The following is a 23,114-nucleotide window of genomic DNA, read 5'->3' as shown; positions in this document are numbered from 1 at the left end:
CTCCGGGGCAGGCAGGAATCGAACTCATGCAGAAGTGGCTTTAGCTTCTCAGTGCTGTGCTTTAACCCGCTACGCCACCAGGGAGGGCCCGGCAACACTTTTTTATTGATTAAAAGAACTGTAACAATCTGTTGACTAAGATTTTGCTACTACTATTTATAGTAGAAGAAAGGTATTTTTCTCCATGAATGGGACTACTATCTCAATTATATGAGACCCTATGTAATAAAGAATAATTCAATACTTCTTACTTAGAAACACAAATATCTTGTAGTGATAACAGGTAAAAATTCAGGTGTAGAAGGAAAAGAGACTGTGTGGTGGAGTCTGGGATGGGAGAATCACTGAAGAGGCTGCCTTTGTTAAAATTAACAATATTTTATGAATCAACAAATTCAATAAAACTTTTGAGACTCAAAAAAAAAGAAAGAAAAACAAACACAAATATCTATATATTCTTATACAATCCAGATAAAATTGTTTTTCTGGAAAAGATAGAAACAAATTTAGGAATTTATTCTGAAATGAAATAGTACCAGCTCCTAGCAAATTTTTTTCTTGTTGAAATAATTCTCTGTTGACCTAATATCAGTCTAAGAGTTGAGTTGTTGTTGGGGTGTGTGTGTGTGTGTGTGTTGAGTTGTTGATGTGTGTGTGTTGAGTTGTAGGTGTTGGTGTGTGTGTGTGTGTGTTAGACAGGAGCAACAATTTATTTTCCCTAGGTTGTGGTATACTTGTAGGTAAATAATATGGAGTGGGGAAAGTATCTTTACTGCCAAATACTCTGTTTGGTTGTAATTTATGTCAGCAATCTAAAAGAGGAAGTATGGTATAGTATGTAAGTAAATTTTTCCTAATTTAATTAAAAATGCACCCTTATGGAGAATCTGAAAACTGTAGAAGATTTGGTAAATGAAATTACAGAATCAAGGATTTCAGCTATTCTACATCATTTTGTTGTATTTAGTTCCTTCCAACTTCCATATGTGAAATTTTCCCCAAACTTTATGGTTATAAATACACTATTTTTTCCTCAAAATATTGTAAGTATTTTCTTAGCCTTTAGGTACTCTCTAAATGAATTTAATGTCTGAAAATTTTGCAACCTTTGGACCTACAAGGTATATTTTCACATAAATCCAATCTTTACCCACATTTCAGGTTAATGTTTTAGATTACTTTATGTACATGAAATTACTGTATAGGATGTGAATTTTATAAAGCATCATCATTTTCCAATTTGTTTTCCTAAAAGAATGACACTTTAATTACAAAAATAATATGAATAGAAGAATATAAAAGCTACTAACTTCTCACCAGAGAAAAAAAAACTTTTAAATATTAAGACAACTCCTTGATCGACTACAAGAGATTTTTGGCTTTCATGAGAAGGAATTCAAGCTTTGTACAAGAGAAATGTTATCTCCAAGCAGCTGCTGTTCTCTGTTGACATGAGCTGAACTCATTTCAGGGTCCAGCCAGATTTCTTTGTTCAGACAGGTGCAGAAGCCAGACTGTGGGTCCACTTTTGTCTTAATGTATTTTCCAACAGGACATTGTTTTGTTCATGTCAGTCAAAAAATAAACATGTTTTCAAGCATTCACTCTACATATAAGTATACCTACTTCTATTTAAGAGGAGCATGGGCAATATTTCAAATGCAGCACATTCAACTTCTGAATTTTTAATCCAATTCTACTACAATCAGAAAAATAAATCATGAAATTTTATATTTCTACAGGGATTTAACAACTGTTTAATACCAATTTGGGCATGGAATAAAATCTATTACTTCCTGAAATATCTTTCTTCGTTGAATCTTATCCATCTACATAATGTAGTTTTTTTTAATAACTACTTATTAATAAGAACCAACATTTTAATTTCCATACTTGTACCCATATTGTGAACTCTCAGGTCCAGTGACTATACAACTCTTAAGAAAAATGACTCTTTTAGAATCATCCATGTTAAACTATCAGGTTATGTGGAATCCTTTAATTTCATGTAGTTCTATTTCATTTTAAAGAAACATTCCAAATATATACTACAATATATATAACTATACTGTTACCATCACGCAGAATTTCATAATTTACATCTGTTTTATCCATCTCTAGTGTTGCTAGAAATTGCAGGCTTTTCAGTCCTCTCAACCTTACGTATTTTCAAATATAGCTCTGTTCTAACAGAAGTATAAACAACAAACACTATGAGAAAGTTGTTAAAAATGAAAAATGGCAGAAAATGAGCAGCTTAGATTTTAGCATATTAGAGAGCTATAACCACAATACCATATTCACATCTTATAATTCTAGATGTGTGATATAATTTGGCAGTGAACATCATCTAGATATGAAATACTTTGGAATCCAGTTTTTTTTTTTAGGTAAGAACTAGAAATTGCTTCTTAGACAACTCACTTGTAGGTTTAGAACTACTTGAAATTCTGTTCCTTTAATTAAGTAGAGTTAAACACAACAAATTCTGATTCCTTAATTGTAAAGTAACTTTTCATCTTCAGATTTTGATTGTGTAAGCCTAAAGTAGCTTTATTTTTTTTGCTCTCTAATATGCTAAAATCTAAGCTGCTCATTTTGTGCCATTTTTCATTTTTAACAACTTTCTCATAGTGTTTGTTGTTTATACTTCTGTTAGAACAGTGATTATCAAATTTTTAACAGATGAAAAAAAACCTGTAAGTGGTAGTCTGGTGAATTTTGTGCCCATCACTCCTGCTAATAAAACAAAAACTCCAAATAATCTCACCAGAACTCATAGGAAAAAGACCTTATTTATACATTTATGCTTTCTATGTTTGCTGCATTGTTTGTTAGAATGAAGTGTATATAATAACAAATAAATCTAATATTCTAGTAATTTCATTTTACTATACTTCCTAAGAGAACTTAATATACATAGAGTTCTCTAATCAATACTAAACATTCAACTAAAGAAACTTTCTTTTAACTTGCCAGGTATATGATTTGAATAAATCTGAGCTTCTCTGGAATGTGTGTAAATATTGCAGAATTCACAGGAAATACTTGTGCCTGCAACCACTGAAGGAAAACAGAACTTTTGAACTTACAGTGTCATCATATTAAAATTTAGAATTAGGATGGGGGGTGTGTGACAATAAGGAGGATGACCCTGAGGTGGATTAGCCTGCAAGAGGGTAGGTTATTACCCTCCGGTGTATTATAGGGGGAAAATCAGAATGTCCTGATAAAATGAGTTCCAGTGGTGGTATACCTTAAATTCTAGAATGAATTGATGAGTATTAGCCAGATTGTGAAACATTTTCCAAACCATTGTGATAATGCAATTAAAATTTTTGACTGGGCTTTGGGATAAATGGGATAGCCTCAGATTAAGAATATTGATATTTATACAGCAGAGAAAAGGGCTTAGAATATGATTATTTCTTTTTTTTTTTAAAGATTTATTTATTTTATTCATACAGTACTGCGGTACAGGCCAGAGATGCGGAGGTGAGAGGCTTCACCAGGGACAGAGTAGGGAGCAGAACAGGCAGATCAACGAAGTACACTGCTGAGGGGAGCAGCGGGTGGGTCAGGACAGGTCTGCCACCATGTGGATCTCCTCCGGGGCATGCGGGAATCGAACTTATGCGGAAGTGGCTTGAGCTTCTTAGTGCAGTGCTTTAACCTGTTGCGCCACCAGGGAGGGCCAGAATATGATTATTTCTTTGTGTTATTAAAAAAAATACATCTTTTTTTTCCATAAGAGGTATTTAATAGCAGAATAATTGGGAGTGACAGTATTCATCTGTTGGGAAGAGAAGATAAGGGAAAATAATACTACATATTATGGTGGGATTGACACAATAGTTTGTGCTTCCAGATTACATGATAATCTCAACAATTTATATATGTGATACTGTCTTCATTTTACAACATTGGAAATTTGGGTTCAGAAACAGAGGCTTGGGTGCTAGATAATTTAGATATCAGCAACCCAGAAGTTCTGCAAATGATAGTGATGGACCACAAACCATACATAGGGCAAATGAATTCAACTGGGAAGTTGGGTGGTGGGGAAGGGGTAGCACAGGAATTTTATTTCTAACCTGTTCTCTTGTTGGTTAGTGATCTCAAAGTTTGAGAACCCTATCTTAAGACTTAGAAGCTATTTCTACTAAATATTGATTTGTAACATTTAGAATTCTTAGAAAAAGTTAGCTTCAGAAGTACTTCTGTAGATTTGTCTGTTAAAATAATGGTGCTTTTATACAGTGTTCACAACATATAGCTGTCAATGGTCATGTTCCATAAATAAGAGTTAAAAAAAATAACTTCTTGTAAGTGGCCTTAGGTGATCTCTGAAATGTTGTACTACTTAATTGACCCAAAAACCCCTACGAAGTCATATAAATCAAGAGGTTCAGATCTTTGTGTTCATTTCAAGAAACTTCCCTGCCGTTGAAGTATGTGAATCTGAAAAGCCACCACGTATCTGAAGAATGTCACTCTGCAGAAGCAACATAGGCCATTCTGTCATTATAATGGTGGAGTTGGTTGGTGAACACAGGCCAAACAGAGGCACTTCTGGGTACACTTCTGGGGCCTGGAAAGAGTGCTGGATTTTTACTACACGTTTTAAAATGTTGAACTTCAGCATTTTTCAGTAACACTGAACTTCAGGGCTGAGATAATCTGATCACTGAGCACATCTAGGTGAATAAAGCCGCCAAAATGTGTTTCAGGATAACAAAGCTCATGGTCACGTGAACACTCTGTCACACTGAGATGTTTCTTATTGAAGAGAGCAGATTGCTCCACACCAGAAGAGGAGGCACACAGAAGACATAAATATTCTTGAAGAAGCAAAAATGTATGGCCTGGAAATAAATTTATCATAAAATAAATGCAAATAGAAGTAAAAAACATAAAAAAGTCAGCTTTCTTTATTTACCCACATGAGAACTTATATTGTTGAAAGCCCAAGGTTGTCTCTCCCTAGTAGCAATATTTTTCTGATTCCTTTTTCTCTATGTCCTTTAGTACTAGTTTAACCTAATAAGATGTGTTACTTTATACTTAACACTTTTAATATAGTAATGGATAAATAAAAGTGTGTTTTTATTATTGTACAAAAGTGAATTATAGTGAAGCAAATAAAACATTTTTGTATTAATGAATAGTGGGTTTTAATAAGATAATTCTATTATCTGTAAATTGTGTTCATGAGTAGTAGATTCTTGTGAATTTTACTCTGCTAAGTTCTTTGCTCTCCTTAACAAGCATATTAGCTCAAGATAATTCTTTATAGCATTATTACATGCCTACGTAACTATTTAAGTTCCAACACTACCCTTACGTGATTGTATGTATTTTCAACAGTGATTCTTTTATTGCACACCGAGAAAGTATGAGACAGATGATGAGAAGTTTTTCTGAACCTTTTGGAAGAGATTTTCTTAGCATCTCTGATGGCAGAGGAAGAGCTCATAATCATAGAGGACATCATGATGGTGAAAATTCTTTGGCTGTAAGTTCTTTATTTCAATATATTTAATAAAGTTAGTGAGAAGACCTTAAAGGAAATTGAATTGTTATGATTAAGAATAATCAGTAATGAGAAGATACAACTAAAAAAAGGGACTGTTGGAAAATTAATCCTTTAACAATGAATTCTTAGGTTTATAGCATTCTACTGCACTGCCAGAACTTTTAGGACCATAGGGTTATATTTTATTAGCTAAAATTAATGCATTATTTTTTGTTTGCATGATTTGTTCTCACCTTAGAATTTCCTCTCTTCATGATTGAAATTAGGACAAGGAAATACTCTTTATGTCCCATAAAATATTTATTTTTTCACTTTAAGATGCAGCCAATGCTACAGTATCTTGCCTTATCTCTAAGGGACCCAGAAAAACTGATCTGCATGGCTAGATTAACCCTAGATTAACCTTTAACTTAGATTAACACAACTGTAAGATATTATTTATAAATTTTGTTTGAGAGCAAAGCTAGACAACTGTTACATATATATTAACTTAAAAAACAATAGGCTATGTATATGTCTTAATTATTTTATTCTCTGCTTATTTTAATTCCATTACATTTTCAGCCTTGCAAATGGCAGTTTTAGAACAAGTCCTCAAGAGTTGCTAAAAAGATCAATCTCAGAGTTGAAATGTAGATAACTGGAATTCAGTAAACATTGGTCAATTAGGAACTTGTAGTATTTTCCAGAAAAGCATTTTATGGTTTCCATGGACTATAATCTTAAATAAAAACAAAATATTTCATATACTCCTAAGAAATTTCATGGATAAAATTATTTCCCATTTAAATGAAAATAATCTTCACTTTTTTATCAATATAAATATATTGTTCAAATGTATATATATATTAGTCACATTCCAGTTTTCTTTTAGTGATTCAATAGTGGTATCATTATATGTTGCTTTTACTTTGGAACTGTCAATCTCCATAAAAGTCTGAAATTAAGATCAAAGGAAAAATTGAGTCCCTAGTGCTGACCTTCCCTAGGCCACCAGGGAGGTCCTTATTCTAAAATTTAATATAAACACAGTTTTCTTTTTTTTTTTAAACATAATTATATAGGGAGAAAATGACCTATTGTTGAAGGATTGTGACATTTTTTATATAAATTTTACACAAGAATTCAAAATTTATTTTCAACATTTGAAACTTCCAAGTAGTGAAAGTTGAAATTTGTACATATGTGTTTAAAATTTTGTTCTTATTCATCTGTCCCTGTTAGGAAATATAACTTGCAAACTATTAATTTTGATTATTCCATCTATTATACTTTATATTTTCTTGCCAGTCAAAAACTAGATATTTTGAAACCTGTGTATGATCCTCTCTGAAGTCTCTATTTCTTGTTCTACAAATCAGTTACTAGGGAGGTAGTCATTAAGACTTTTTGCCTATTATCTCTACTTATAATTTGAAATATCATCAGGTCATTTTTATTTTTAATTGGTTACAAGATTAACTGATATTTTGAAAATATGTAATAGTGAGCTAATGAAAAATGATTCAATCTTAAACATTTTTGCTTATTTTGTAATTAATATTAGTATGAATTTGCATTTTCTTTGAAAAGTGTGTCTCTTAATCTATAGCACATACTTTTTCTTTTAACTGCCTTTAATAAATACTGGAGCTGTCATATTTAAAACTGATATATGGTTTCTCTGTTTGCCTGTCAGGCTCCTGCCAGGCTCCACAATGAATATTAATCAGATAATTGAAAAAATATATGTTTAGTTCTTTTTTATTTATAGGTCCTATAATTTTGTTAACTCTGAATTATGTGATTATGCAGTGCATTTCTTTTGGGGGGGATTATATAATAAACATCATAACCAAAAATTGGATTTTTTTCTAGGTATTGAATTCTCTTGTGCCTTTTGGCAGTTTTGGTGGTGCGGTTCGTATCAAGCTATTTTAGCAATATTTTATGACATTTATTTTTATTAACTCGAGCAAACTGAATTGGCATGCAGTATCACTTGTATAATAACATTTTAATGTTTGTATTGGAAATCTGTGTATTGTGTATTAAGTATATTTTAGATATTTAGGCATGTGTTTTCTGACATAAGTCATATTAACATATATAAAATCAGTCTTCAAAAAGAATTACATTTTGTAAAAGATTTATTTATTTGTTTGTTTATACATACAGAACTGGGGTACAGGCCAGAGGTGCAGGGGTGGTGAGAGGATTCACCAGAGACAGAGTGGGGAGCAGAACAGGCCAACTGACAAAGTACACTGCTGAGGGGAGCAGCGGGCAGGTCAGGAGAGGTCTGCCACACCGTGTGATCACCTCCGGCGCAGGGGGGAATCCAGTTCATGCTGAAGCAGCTTTAGATTCTCAGTGCTGTGCTTTAACCTGCTGCGCCACCAGGGTGGGCCCAGAAGTACATTTTAATAGGTGAAAATTTACTTGATTTACAAAAGGGACTTCATAGTTGTGTTTGAAAATTGGAGACTTCCTGCATGCTTCTAATGACTCTCCAGTAGGTAAAAAAAAAAAAAAAAAAAGTGCCAACCTCTAGATGGACAAGTATTAGTTGGCAGAATGATGGGTACCTCATCACCCCCAAACATGCAGTTTCTGCCATCCACTGCATAACGAGAAAAACATACCCTTAAATGTATAAGGCCACCCATAGAAAATAACTTTAATAGAATTATTGTGCAATAGAGAGAAGAGAAAGAAAATAGTTTCCCAGTGGAAATGGATTCCCACCTCCTACTGGGTAAATGGCTCGTCTAACAGTGTGGGTCCAAAACAGGACCACTGAGGCCTGATGACTTGTCAAATGGCTTAAGGTACCTTCTGGAAGGGAACCATATGAAAGGGGCAGAAGGGGTTAGACAAGTCTAGGAGGACAAGAAAAAAATCACAAGTCAAGATAAAGTCTCCCCATGGGTCTTTTTTGTCTCTCTTCCGGGTCTCCTTCTGAGTCCCACGAGTCTGTGGTACAAGTCCAAGGCCAAGAAGCAAGCGTAGCTTCTCTGTTCCACATGCCTCCTCCAGGACTTCTACTCCCAGCTTTCTCTTCCAAGTCCTTTTTAGCTTTCTCTTGCTGTTCAGCTCCATCCTTCCTCAGAGGGGGCAGGGAACCTGGAACCAACATATCTATGAGGATTACACTGTTACATAGGCTAAGGCTTTGCTAAAGTTTGCTAAGGCTCAGCTTGGTCACTTAACCTAAGACCCTGTTGCATTTTGTTTATGCTTCTTTTTGTTTTGTGTCCAAGTGTGGCTACTCGATAGCCAGCTTTTTCCCCTTCCCTGGTCCTAATTTCTTAGTTTTCTGTGAGGCAAACTAAGAAATTACACGACTTTGGGATTGTTCCTATGGATACATCTACACTCTCATGAAAAGTTTGTTTTTACTCTCTTTTCTACACTTCAGCCATGTCTCCCTAAAAGCCTGTCATGTTTTCTGCCCTGGACAGAGTTTTTGGTGAGACAAAAATCAGCACTAAGTTATCAGTAAAATGAATGGGAAGTTTAGCATAGAGTATAGACAGAAAAGCACATGTAACCCAGACCTTTTGAGATGGTGGGGTGGAGACAATCAGAGGAGACTTCCAGACCATTACGAATTAACAGGAGATTACCAGGACAGTCAAGAGGGGTGGGAGGGATGAGGTGCTGAGCACATAAGAAACAGTATGTGCTGAGACCTGAAGATCAGCAGATCAAAGATATTTTGGATAACTTTTGCCCTAGAACATAAATTAGAGAAGAATAGAGAGGTAATGAGGGACTTCTTTAGGTTCTGATAAGGACTATGGACATTGTCTTTGGGGCAGGGAAAGTTTGGTTCTATCAAAATGATAATAGAGTAAAATTCTTTATTTGAAAGAGCATTGTACCTACAGGGGAGAAGTTAAAGGGGATCACAGTGGAGGGAGGGAGGCTGTTTAAGTGTTCTGAGAAGTATTAGTGCTCATTTCTGCTTGGGTAATGGCCATGGTGATAAAGAGAAATCTCATTTGAGAGCATTAGAAAGGTGAATAGATAGAACATGGTGTTAGATTGGGTTGAAGGAATAGTGGAGAGGGAGAAGGAAAGTGTTATACTCATTTTTCTGATAGGATAAATTAGGTAGATGTGTTGGGATTCAGATGAAGAGTTTCAGTATGTGGGGTTCTTCAGTCCCACTGTGAAAGAATTCAGTATATGTTCCCATTCAGCAGTACACACCACACCAAGTTTATTAAGGAAAAGAAAAAGGAAAGAAATATACCTGCATAAGCTCATGTACCAGAGAGCTGTGTTTTGCCAGAGCATGGAGTCTTTTATAGTGTTCTTTGATGGAATTACTGTGGAATTTATGAACTTGGGGCCAAGCTATTGGTCTTCTATGATTGATACATACCTTTGCTCTCACCTCTGGCTGATAAGTTTTCTTGCCTCACCTCTGATTCCTGGAAACTCCATAATGGGTTTCGTTTAAGATGCTGTAATCATCCTTACCTCCACCTCTGATGTTTGGCCTTTGAAGACCTTCCATCCGAAATTTTTCTACTCCAGACTTCCATAAGGTGGGAGCGCCACTGGGCGAAGGAACAGATTGTGGTACAGCACACGTATGAGGGCAGCAGTGGTCAAAAGGATCATTTGACTTCTGGGTATTTGAGGCATCTACCTATGGACTGTCCATGTGGATTTCTTTGGTAAACCATTGGATAGAAGTATATGTTTGAACTAGATAGAGATAATTTCTTCATTCAGCAAATTGTAGGGCCTTCTTGTGTGCCTGGAATTATTTTATACGAATTGGGAATCTAGTGGTGAATAAGAGAGGATAGCATTGCTTTCACAGAAATTATTTTTGTAGAGTAGAAGACAATAAACAAAATAATTTCAGATGTCCAAACCACTATGAAGGAAATGAAACTGGATAATATATAGAAGCGAGGTGAAACAAATGAATTTAGACAGATGGCCTTTTTAAGAAGGTGAGTCTTGAATGATAAGAAACTGCTGAGTCAGGAGAAAACATTCTTGTCAGAAGCATATGTGCACAAAGTTCCTGAAGGCCTTAAGAACCTGCTGGAATCTCAACTTTTTAATTTGTATTCTACTTTTTGTCACTCCAAGGTATTGGATCACTCCAAAGCAAGTACAGATACAACTTTTGATGACTGATTTGATAGTAAATTGAGAAGAGGGCAGAGTATTCCCAAACATCTGATCTTTCTTTCCTTCAACTTCTCCCCTCCCTCCTTGGGCTAAAACTCTTCCATCTCTTGTAAATAATGTATTTTATATGGTCCTGATTCTCAGTCTAGTAGTGGAACAAAATATTCAGAATATTTTGTGAATTGTGTTGCATCTCTGAAATGCAGATTTATTCTACTTCAGTACTTTGGGTATCCAAAGAAAATGATCTCCTAGATGTGCCTTTGTTGTTTGCTACTGAGTTAAAGGCAAGTTCTGTGGAGGAATTTGTTTTTTCCACCTATTTCTCATTGTTCCCAGCAATAAAGCAAAGGCACAAAGAGGCCTTATTTATGATAATTCTTTATTGAGTCTCAACTTGAAACAACAAAAGAGTTTATAAGTTTTAAGCCTTCTGTTCCAGCAGAGGCATTCCTTGAACTAAACAATTTTCTGTCTTATGAAAAGAAGACAATACATTAGAAGGCACACCAGAATTTGTTTCACTTTTATTTTCTGGTGAGTGTCTTAGTGATAAAACCTGAAATCAATAGCAGACTTCTCTTGGGTTTCTAACTTTTGACTCAAATTGATATCTTGGACCAGTTATTTCTTGTTCTGACCTATGTTTTATAGAATGTTTATCCTGGCCTCTACCTACCTGATGCCACTTCTATACCCCTCTCAGTGGTGGCCCCCCAAAATTAATAAGTGGTATCTTGTTTTATTGTGCATTGCTTATGTAATGTTTTTCAAATTAAAGGTTAATGTCAACCCTGTAATGAACAAGTCTCTGTGTATAATTTTTCCAACAGTATGTGGTCATTTCGTGTTTTTGTCATTTTTTGGTGTCACTTCTCTTGATATATTTCAAACTTAATATTATACCTGTTATGGTGCTCAATGATAAGTGATCTTTGATGTTACTGTTGTAATTGTCTTAGGGCATCATGAACTGTGTCCATCTAAGACAGCAAACTTAATAAATGTGTGTATTCTGACTACAGACTAGCTGCTCCTCAGCTTTTCTTTCTCAGGTTTTCCTATTCCCTGAGATACAGCTTATTGAAATTTGGCCAGTTAACAATCCTACGATTTCCTCTAATGTTTAAGTGAAAGAACAGGAACATTTCTTTCACTTTAAATGAAAAGATAGTGATTAAGTTTAGTTAATGAACGTATGTCAAAAGTCAAGACGGGCCAAAATCAGAAAAGAAAAGAAAAGTTTTTGAAAGAAATTAAAAGCTCTGTTCCATGATAAGAAAATGAATCAGATTTACTGATAACAGAAATAGAAAAAGTCCAAGTGGTTTGTATAGAGATGAGACTTGGCACAACATTCCCTTAAGCCAAAGCCTAACCTCCAGCTAGGTCTCTCCAATTCTGTGAAGGCTGAGAGGGGTAACGAAGTTACAGAAGGAAAATCTGAAGCTGACAGATGTTAGTTGGTGAAGTTAAAGGAAAGACGTCACTTCCATATCATAAAAGTGCAAGGAAAAGCAGCAAGTGTTGATATAGCAAGTTATCCACAATTTTTATTAATAGCTAAGATCAGCAATGAATGTCCACACTTAACAACAGATTTTCCATATAGGTGAAGACACCATCTGGGACTTTCATAGATAGGGAGAAGTCAATCCTGACTTCAGAATTTCAAAGGACAGGCTGACTCTGTTAATGTAACCAGTGACTTTAAATTGAAGCCAATGTTCATGATCCATTCTGAAAATCTTAGGACCCTTAATTATGTGAAATTCCCTCTGCCTGTATTACTTAGGTGTAACCATAAAGTCTCAATGGCAGCACATTTGTTTACAACACGATGTAAGTCCACTTTTGATACCAACTACTCAGATAAAAAGATTTCTTTCAAAATATTACTGCTCATTGATAATAAACCTGGTCACCTAAGAGCTCGGATAGAAATGTTCAAGGAGATTAATGTTTTCATTTCTGCTAATCAAATGTCTGTTCTGCAGCCCATGAATCTAGGATTAATTTTGAGTTTCAAGTCTTAAAATTTGAGAAATACATTTCCTAAGGTTGTAGCTGCCATAGCGAGTGATTACTCTGCTGGATCTGGGCAGAGTCAATTGAATTCACCAATCTAGAAACCATTAGGAGTGTTCATAACTCATGGAGAAAAAGTCAAATAACATAAGCAGGAGTGTGGAAGAAGTTGATTTCAACTCTCACAAATGACTTTGAAGACTTCTGTGGAGGAATTAATTATAGATGTGATGGAAATAGCAAGAAAACTAGAATTAGAACCTCATGACACAACCGAATTACTATAATCTCATGATAAAACCTGAACAGGTGAGGAGTTGCTTCCTCTGGTTGAGCAAAGAAAGCAATTTCTTGAATCTAATTCTGTTAAAGATGGGTAAAGACTATCAAACAGTATCACGTGCTGCAGAGAAATCTTTAACTGAAGGAAAAACAATTGATTTGGTAGACTTAATAGTTGTCTTGTTTTATAAGAAATTGCCACAGTCATCCCTGCATTTGGCAATCCCCACTCTGATCAGTGAGCAGCCATCAGTACCAAGGCAAGAGTTTCCACCAGCACAAAGATTACAACTTTGTAATCATTGGAGTGGGAGGCTCTAGTGATGGCAAATATTTTTTCAATAAGATATTTTACAATTAATACATTTTAAATAGTACATTTCAGACATAATGCTCTTGTGCACTTAACATAGTATAGTGCACTTAACATAGTATAGTGTACATCATTTTTATATGCCTTGAGAAATAATTTTTTTGTGTGTGATTTGTTTTATTGCAATGGTCTAGAACTGAACCAGCAGTATCTCCAAGGTATGCCCTGCATAATTATTCCTATATGTTCTCCATGAGTCAACATCACTTTTGGCTGAGAAACCATTATTTTAGTGTAATTTATAACTGTTCTTTAAAGGCATATACCCCATGCTTCAAGGGCATGCTCTGTGAGGGCCTCTTTACTAGGCAGCACATTGATCTTAACAGTAGAGTGAATGGATCTTTTTCACTCTATTACTTGGGTCCTACTATGATGAGAAGGAGTACTAACTACTCTAGAGGAAGCTGCTATCAGTCAAATAGAACTGCTGATACTCAAAGTTTTATTTCCTTGTGTGGTATATGGTCTGAGAGGAAATAAGGAAAAATTTGAAGACTGTTGTATGCCACAACTACCCAGCTCAGAACACATCACTTAGTATTTAAATGTAAACCAAATTATGTTTTGAGAAAGTTGTTATTTGTGAATATCTTTAAATGTTTGTGCATGTATATATGTTTGTCTATATACATGTGCATGCATCTATGTATTTGTAATACAATTCACTGGTCATTTATACATTGGCTTTTTGAGGTTTATTGTATGCTTCAGTATTTTCATTAACAAATAACTTTTACCATGTAGTTTTTAAATTATTTTTGCTTCCTCAATTGCTGCATGAGATCCCACTGCATAAATCAGGAAAAAAATTTCATCTATTTGGGGAAGATTGACTTGCTGTTTTTGTGTTATATTGATAGTTAATAACATACTTCCTAATATCCTGTAGCATACAGATGTCAACCCTTTTCAGGCAATGGACCGAATGATGTTAAATATGCGAAACAGTATGCAGGAATTACAAAGAAACTTTGTAAGTACCAATAAGTTGAATGAGAACATTATTTTCAATTATTGGAAACCCTATATCATAGTGGCTTTCAGTCTTTTTAAAACGTTGGTCCATAGTGGCTGAAAAATATGTCTTACATCATGACCTCCAATGCATAAATACTTGTATATTTTATAAATATACTTGAAGGAAAGGTTTCATGAAAAACATTGGCATATTATTTACAGACTGTGCTAATAGTTTCTATTAAGTTTGTATTTTTAAAATCCTGATCACAGCCCACCAAATTGATTGCACAACCTACAAGTTTGAAAATAGCATTAATTTTAAAAATCAAAAAAAATTCAACCTCAAAAACATTTGTTTTGCTGAAGGCCACTATTATAAACATTTTATATGAATGTAGATATTTTTAATGATTTAAATGGATTTGTAGGTTAAAGAGTAGATTTTGTTTAAAAGAAATTTCAAAAGTTATATTTAGGTACTAAATTAGATCCATAAAGCCTAAGTATTTATCACCTAATTCTAGCACTCTTGTTTCTCTACTCATTAATAACAAAACAGTAACTTGATTTGATAAAAGAACTCCTCTCATTTTAATCATCCTGTTTGGAATCTAAGGAGCAACCAGAATGTACACATCTCTGTGTCTTATTTTAGTAACATGACAATCTGGTACTCACAGGAGGTCTAACACTTCCTGGCATTATGGTTAATTATGTCAGAGTTGGCAAAATTGCAAAGGTCAACCACTGAGTAGGCTTCACAGCACAGCATCAATTTTTAAATCTAAATAATAAGTCTTTGATTCCTAAAGTTTAAGGATCTCGGAGTGAATTCACTCACAAGAATTCACTCACTAAAATGGAAGGGGGGAGGGTAAGACATCCCTGAGGGTGCCATTTGGATACACCGCTCTGATGTGATAGCCCCTTTGGTAGATTTCTAACTAATGTAATCCTCTGACAGTAATTCCTCATAATGACTAAACTCTGGATTTACAATTTATATTTACTTCTAGGGTCACCTTTCAGTGGACCCAAATGGACATTCATTTAGTTCTTCTTCAGTTATGACTTATTCCAAAGTAGGAGATGAACCACCAAAAGTTTTCCAGGCCTCAACTCAAACCCGTAGGGCTCCAGGGGGTGTAAGTATTTTCTAAGCATTCTTAAATCTTTATAAAGATATAGAATGATATCCACCTATATCATTTTAGTTATTTTAATAATTAAAAATTAATTTTATATTGAAGGGTTAAGGAAGACATGTCATTATGAAAAGCATGAAGTTAACTATTAAAGGCATTTTTCATGTACATATATACTGATTTATTACTTTTATTGTTAACAAGGTAAGTAGACAATAAGCAAAGTCTTTGGTTCATGAAAGGCTTTAGTTTATATTTGAAATAATGAAATTTTTAACTCCTGAAATATTTCAAGTATATGGGAAGGATATAGAGGATAATATACTCACATCCCATTCAGTTTTGTCAAATCATAATATTTTTCTGTTTTCTTTAAATTATCTCTTGTTTTGTTTTCTTTTGAAACAAAAGCTATTAAAGTACAGTGGAAGCTTCCAGTGCACTCCGTCTTGGTCCTTTTCCCCTTTTCTTCCACCTCAAAGAGAACCATTTTCTTGTATGTAGAATTTATCATTTTTAATGATTTTATTATTTATGTGTACATAGTAAAAATATAGTTATATTAGAGTTTCTAAATGTTTTATAAATGGTCCTCTGCAACTTTATGCATCTATCCTCTGTAACTTGACTTTGCTTGGTAATATGTTCCTAAGATTTATTCAAGATCATATGGGTAGCTCTGGTTTCTTTAAATACTGTGCATTATTCAGAATATGAGTAAACCTCCATTTTCAATCTCTAAATATATTCAACCGCTATTGATATATATTTAGAAATTTAATTTTTCACTTACTCATCTTTATATGTCTCCTTGTCAAAGGGCCTAAGATTGGTAGCATTGGGATGTAGGAAGTATGTGTCTTCATTTTCATCTAGAAATTACCAAATTGCTATCACAAAGGGGTTGAAACAGTTGACTCCCACAAACTACAATATAAGAGTACCCATTCCTTTATTTCCTTTTGGAGTTCATAGTAAAAAAAGGTGAGGTTTACTTGCCTAATGGTTGTGAATATTTCATTTTTTTAGCTCATACATATAAAGAGACACCTTTTTTTTTTTAGATTTATTTATTTATTCATACAGAACTGGGGTACAGGCCAGAGATGCAGAGGGTGAGAGGATTCACCAGAGACAGAGTAGGGAGCAGAACAGGCAGATCCACGAAGTACACTGCTGAGGGGAACAGCGGGCGGGTCAGGAGAGGTCTACCTGGCCATGTGGATCTCCTCTGGGGCAGGCGGGATTCGAACTCATTTGGAAGTGGCTTAAGCTTCTTAGTTCTGTGCTTTAACCTGCTGCGCCATCAGGGAGGGCCCTGAAGAGACACCTTTTAATGATGCCATCTGAGACATTTTAGTTTTAAGTTGCTGTAAGGCATATACATTTTAAATGTAAACAGACTATAACTAAAGATATCTACAGCAAACTATGTTAATGTCCTATGAGTCATAAATATTTTAATAACCCATAGAGTTTTATAGGTGGGAGTTATGAGATACTAGCCCATTAACACAACTACTGAATGATTAGTTAACCATAATTGTAGGAATGCTAGTGTGAACCCTCCATTATATATGGTCATATTAGAGAAAGTACTGCTTTATACTGTGTCTTAATATTAAATTATGTTTTGTAAAAATGTGAAATTATATCTTTCTGTTTGCCCTATACTTAAAAATTTTTTTTTTAAGATTTATTTATTTATTCATACAGAACTGGGGTACAGGCCAGAGATGGGGAGGGTGAGAGGATTCACCAGAGACAGAGTGGGGAGCAGAACAGGCAGATCCACGAAGTACACTGCTAAGGGGAGCAGCAGGCGGGTCAGGAGAGGTCTGCCTCGCCATGTGGTCACCTCCGGGGCACGTGGGGATCGAACTCCTGAGGAATTGGCTTAAGCCTCTCAGTGCAGTGCTTTAACCCACTGCGCCACCAGGGAGAGCCCATACTTTTAAATTTTTAACCAGCCACTAAATGTCAGAGAATTATCTTACTGTATTTGATATAGGCTGGTAGTCATTCTTTAAAGCAGTAAATCTATTTGGATCCTGAGAAGTTTAGATTGTATCACTTATATATATGTATATTTAGATAATAATTAAGTAATTTAAAATTTTTCTTTGTATTTATAGGTAAAGGAAACGAGGAAAACATTGAGAGATTCTGACAGTGGACTAGAAAAAATGGCTGTTGGTCATCATCTTCGTGACCGAGCTCATGTCATTAAAAAGTCAAAGAACAATAAAACTGGAGATGAAGAGCTCAATCAAGAATTCATTAATATGAATGAGAGTAAGTTATCACAGAAAATAGTCTTTTCCTCTTAAAGTTACAATAGCAGCAGGAACTTGTAGAACTTATTTTTTTATAGAAACAATTCACAAGAAAGTCCTCCTTTGTGGTGTAAAGTTTAAAGTCTCAGTGCTAACAAGCTATCACCAGTCACTGCCACATGAGTTCAAACCCCAGCCAGGTTGCTGACCCACATTGCTCAGCAGACCTCTCCTGTCTCACCCCCCTCAGCAGTGTACTTCGTCATTCTGCTCGTTCTACTACTGATCTGTTTCTGGTGGATCCTCTCACCACCCGGTGCCTCTGGCCTATACCCCAGTTCTGTATTCATAAAAAATAAATGGATGGGCTCTCCCTGGTGGTGCAGTGGGTTAAAGCACAGCACTGAGAAGCTAAAGCCACTTCCACATGAGTTCGATCCCCGCCTGCCCGGGAGGAGATCCACATGGCCAGGCAGACCTCTCCTGACCCGCCTGCTGCTCCCCTCAGTAGTGTACTTTGTCGATCTGCCTGTTCTGCTCCCCACTCTGTCTCTGGTGAAGCCTCTCACCGCCCCTGAAACTCTGGCCTGTACCCCAGTTCTGTATGAATAAATAAATCTTAAAAAAATAAATAAATGGATGAATGAATAAGTACTAAATTCTATTAATATTAGAGTTTTATAAAATCATTCTTATGCATGAAGATGAATACAGAAAAAACATTTTAACCTTTGTAATTTTGTCATATTTAAATATATTTGGAGTACCTCTGTTCAAAAGAGCAAAGGAATACATTATTATTATAAGGCAATCTGAAAGAATAAGTATTGTCATTTATTTATTGTTGCTATTATGGCAGTTGAATTACCTCCTTTATAACATGAATTGACAATTGAGATGAGTAACCACTCTTAGGAAACTGACCACAGAAGTTTGTGTGGCTAAGTTCATAGGAAGATAGTGAGGTAAATAGACATGTTAGCCACTGAAGGAATGTCCAGTAAAGATTACTGGAATGAATGAATCATGAATGGCTTGATTACTATGAGATGACCTGGGATGAAAAATACAAATCAGTATACAATTGCGTCAAAAGACCCATCGAGTAGATTAATATGCTATCCAGGTAGGTATGTAAAATCCCAGATCATCAATAATCAAATTATCAGAAATTAAGAGAGGAATAGATAAGAAATTATTACCCTGTGTCAAAGACACAGGAAATGGTTGTATTGGAAATGGTTTGCAGACTGAGGTTATGTTAATGGACACAGTTATTGACATCTGATGATTGATCCCCTTTATTTTGTTATCTTATGTAGGTGATGCTCATGCTTTTGATGATGAGTGGCAAAGTGAGATTTTGAAGTACCAACATGGGGGGCACCGGCGCAATCTGCGAAGTGTCGGTCATGGGAATTCTGGTTCCCAAGAAGTTAAAAGAAGGTAAATGTTATTTATAAAATAACTGTTAAAAGAATTAGAAGGAAAGTTATGTAATTTTACCTCTGTTCCAGAATGTTCTGATTAACACCCAAGTTGTTTATAGCAATAATCATCTTTTGTGAAAGATGTAATTTTGTATTATATCTGAATATACCACACAATTTTAAATTTGCATCTAAAAACCAGTAATAGTTTAGGATTGCATAATCAGTAACTCAGTAAGCAAATAACACTTTAGAAGATAAGGACCAAATCTTCCCAAGTAAATGTTATACTCTGGTAGTTGTTCTTGTGGAACACATTCTGATCTCGTTACAGTCATCACTTCATACCAGGTAAATTTATTGGTATCAAGTTCTGCTCCCCACTCTGTCTCTGTGAATCCTCTCACCCCCACTGCACCCTTACCTGTACCCCAGTTCTTCTATGCATAAATAAATCTTTTTTAAAAAGAAATATAATAAAAGGAAAGAGGTTATATTTGAAAGGTTTACTGAAACTTCCAAAGAAGTTAAAATTCAGCATTTAATGGTAAATGAATTTTTAGACACTACACACACACGCAAACACACACAAACACATATGAAACTTTGGCAGAGTCTTACAAAACCTTTAGACTTCTTTGCAATTATCTTTTACAATAGCTGTTAAAAATAAATATGCTGAAACCACAATTCAAAGATTATAGAGATTTTTACATGCTTACATTTAATAGTTACAATTATTTAATAGTTACAATTTAATTTAATTCTCTGGGGGGGAAATTGAAATCAATACCAAATTCCTATTGAAATTATACCCAGAGAGAGAGGCTTCACCAGGCTTTTAAAACAGAAATCTGTTCTAGGCTATAAGAGTGGAGAATTGCTGCAGAAGGTGGAAGGCTTCACAGAACCAGCGGTCGACAAGTGGATATCAAGTAAATCAGAAGCCTTATACGGACTTTTAAGTGCTAGCACCATTTTTTAAAAATGCATCTTTAGGAATTTAAAACCCTATATTCTCTATAGATTTACTTGAAAACTTGGTGGCCCATATTACTTTTAACAATATTTGTCTCACTTTGAAAATCTGATCAAAATCTAACACTGCTGAGTCTGAATAGGAAGCCCAGGTTCCAGTTGGAGAGCGCATGATAGAGTTTCATAAATCTATGACCGTCAGAGGGACATCTTCTTGGAACTAGCACTGAGAGTAGACTCCATGAACTGGCTTTCTGCAGTGATGGAATTATATATCTGCACTGTTCCATATGGTAACCTTTAGCCACAGTAACTATTGAATCATACTTAAAATATGGTCATTGCAACCAAGGAGCTACATTTTAAAATGTTAATTAATTTAAATATAAATAATGTGACTGGTGGCTACCATGTAGGACAGGAGGCTAAACTGTAAACAATAAAACCTATCTCAGAAAGGCAGTTTGTTGCCCTCTGCAATTGTAAGTGAAACTGTCTACCTCATATTTTTCAACACTATTACAGGACTTTTGAGATAAATTACAGTGATTTTTACGTGTTTGTATCAATGTATAAACTACTAACCATCTTCTAAATGATACTAACATTCAAATGTATATTTCCCAGGGAGAAACCTCATCAAAATCCAGCCATTGAGAAGGGAAAGTCAAATGCTTTTGTGGACAAACTCAACATCAAAGGATCACCTGTGAAAATCAACAAAAAATAAATAGACTTGGCATTTGATTTAATTAGCTTTGGTTGTTTTAAAGGAGAAAGTAACGGTGCTGGGCAATATACATAAGACCAATCCCTTGTTAATCAATATTGTGCTTATTAACAACTTCCTTCTGATATCTGAATGTTCTTGGAAGTGCTAGCTTTATATTGTCCTTGCTTTAGTAATAAACTGTTTTAAAACAATGCAAATAAATTTTTAAACATTCTATAAAACTCTACTGTAAAACATATTACTTTTTACTGATTTAATTTCCCAGTTTTTCTGTTAAATATATATTCTCTTATATTCAAGATTGAATGTAGAACTAGATCTATCATAACTAGTTATAAGAAGGTAAAGTGTTAAAAAAAATAGTCTGTTTTTCCCTAAAACTATACTAGAGTGAAAATAAAGATCTAAATAATTTATCAAATTTTATAGTATACTATGGAGCATGCTAGCTTGACACTTTAAAAGAAAATAAAGTAAAATTAAAATGGTACTTTTTTTGAGAAATCAGTTACTTTGATAAAAAAAACATGAATAACAAAAGAGATTATCACTTATTTTCAAAGAGAGATTTTAACTTGTTAGCGTGGGTGAGTTTTCTTATAATTTCTCTACACATTGTATTCTTTTTATTCCACATTACATTCTTAACATTCATCAGACTTTCTATTGACCTTTCTGTAACTTTTTAAGTTGGTATTTTTCTGCTCTCCTTTCCCACAAACAGCTTAATCTATCTCCATTCTAAAGTTGGAGTGCCCTTGGAGAAACTGTGTTCAGCCTTTCTGTGACATTTAGAAAATTCCTTTGGTATTCTACAACGTAAATGATTGATTGTCTCAAAATTTCTCAGACAGGTGATGTGTGTGTTTGAGCAAGGTCCTTAATAATTCACTTCTTCCCTTTTGTAATTATGTCATTTAAAAATCAGCTATAGCATTTTTATTTTAGAGTTCAAGCATTGTTCTGTTTTAATAAAAGGTTTGAAGTTTATGGAAATATAAAATTTTAACTCTTGAGTTAAGTCTTTGTTCTTTATGAATTGTTTCTATTAAGGGGAGAGGAAAGAAAAGAAAATTCACTAGTGGGGGTATCGCTGGTGGCATAGAGGGTTAAAGACAGTGCCATCAAGCTAACTCCAGACGCTGCAGCAGGAGTTTGAAAGCTGGCTGGTCAAGGAGCTGACCCACATGGCGCAGCAGACCTCTGCTGTCTTGCCCACTGCTCCCCTCAGCAGTTTATTTCAGTACACCTGCCTGTTCTGTTCTCCACTCTGTTTCTGGTGAACCCGCTCACCCCTCCCTCCCGCTGTCCTACACCCCAGTTCTTGTATGCATAAATAAATAAATATAAAAAATTTCACTATCACTCTATAAGTATTTTTCTCTTATATCTGGAAACAGAGTTACAGTGTTATGCTTATCTTTTAATATTCTATATCACAGCCTATCAATTCACTAGTGAGTGTTCCAGGCATGGGACACATTTTACCAATAAAATTAGATGTATATGTGTGAGATCATTTTTATGAGAGAAAGTAATTGAGCATGCATAAAGGGGGTTAAGTTTTTCTTTTATACACACTTTCTAGTATATTGATAACATAGCAGGAAATTGTCAAAGGCATACATTTTAAATAACATTGCTGTGCAAATCCAATTGATAGAGCAAAATCTTGAAAGAGTTCACTCTAGTTATTTTCCTTTTGCCTAGATCATTACCCTGATAACGTTAATCATTATATTCCAATATGAAAACACATTAATAATGAATGCACTTCAAACTATATATTATATTCAGAGATTTTTCTTACAATTTCTTTATTGTGGAAACCAAATAAAATTTGATTATATTTTTTCTTGTGCCTCTGTGATTCCTACAGGGACACTTACAAAATGTGAGACAAATAGAGATTAAATGCCAATTGTTTACATTCACACGGTGATGCTGGTATTGACTTTTTTTTTAGCATTTATTTTTACCATCATGCTAAAGTCAGTATAAAAAGACGATTCTCTGTAGCTTGTGGTTCATTCACATTCTATTTTTGTCTTTAAGGAAAGCCATTTGATATCTCTGAGACCCCGGAGTCTTGAGAATGTAAGGTTATAAACAATCTGATGAATTCTGACAATTAGGCCAAGTGCATACTTAGGCTCCTGGCCACTTCTGAAATTTTCCTAGTACTTGCAGTCTCGGTGATAGTTTTTCATTATTCCACCTCCATTTTATTG

The 23,114-nt window shown here is 34.7% G+C and overlaps 1 protein-coding gene across 3 annotated transcripts in view; it reads left to right on the top strand.

Moving 5' to 3' along the window:
* MLF1 (myeloid leukemia factor 1) overlaps positions 1-22,075 on the top strand; it is a 26,676-nt gene extending 4,601 nt beyond the window's left edge. Inside the window, exons 2-8 of one of the 3 annotated variants that reach the window (XM_004682307.2) lie at positions 5,368-5,515; positions 7,394-7,435; positions 14,251-14,334; positions 15,338-15,466; positions 17,602-17,761; positions 19,065-19,188; positions 20,778-22,075. In XM_004682307.2, the coding sequence (XP_004682364.2) occupies positions 5,368-5,515; positions 7,394-7,435; positions 14,251-14,334; positions 15,338-15,466; positions 17,602-17,761; positions 19,065-19,188; positions 20,778-20,880 (790 nt within the window). In that variant the 3' untranslated portion in view covers positions 20,881-22,075. The remainder of the gene's footprint in view (positions 1-5,367; positions 5,516-7,393; positions 7,436-14,250; positions 14,335-15,337; positions 15,467-17,601; positions 17,762-19,064; positions 19,189-20,777) is intronic. The other 2 variants (XM_012724756.1, XM_004682305.2) reach the window with 2 other exon arrangements.
* The last annotated feature ends 1,039 nt before the right edge of the window (positions 22,076-23,114 follow it).

This window comes from Condylura cristata, unplaced genomic scaffold, assembly GCF_000260355.1.
Source record: "Condylura cristata isolate star-nosed mole 26May11 unplaced genomic scaffold, ConCri1.0 scaffold00014, whole genome shotgun sequence".
NCBI classification, from domain to species: domain Eukaryota; kingdom Metazoa; phylum Chordata; class Mammalia; order Eulipotyphla; family Talpidae; genus Condylura; species Condylura cristata.
This window is presented reverse-complemented; position numbering and strand designations above follow the sequence as displayed.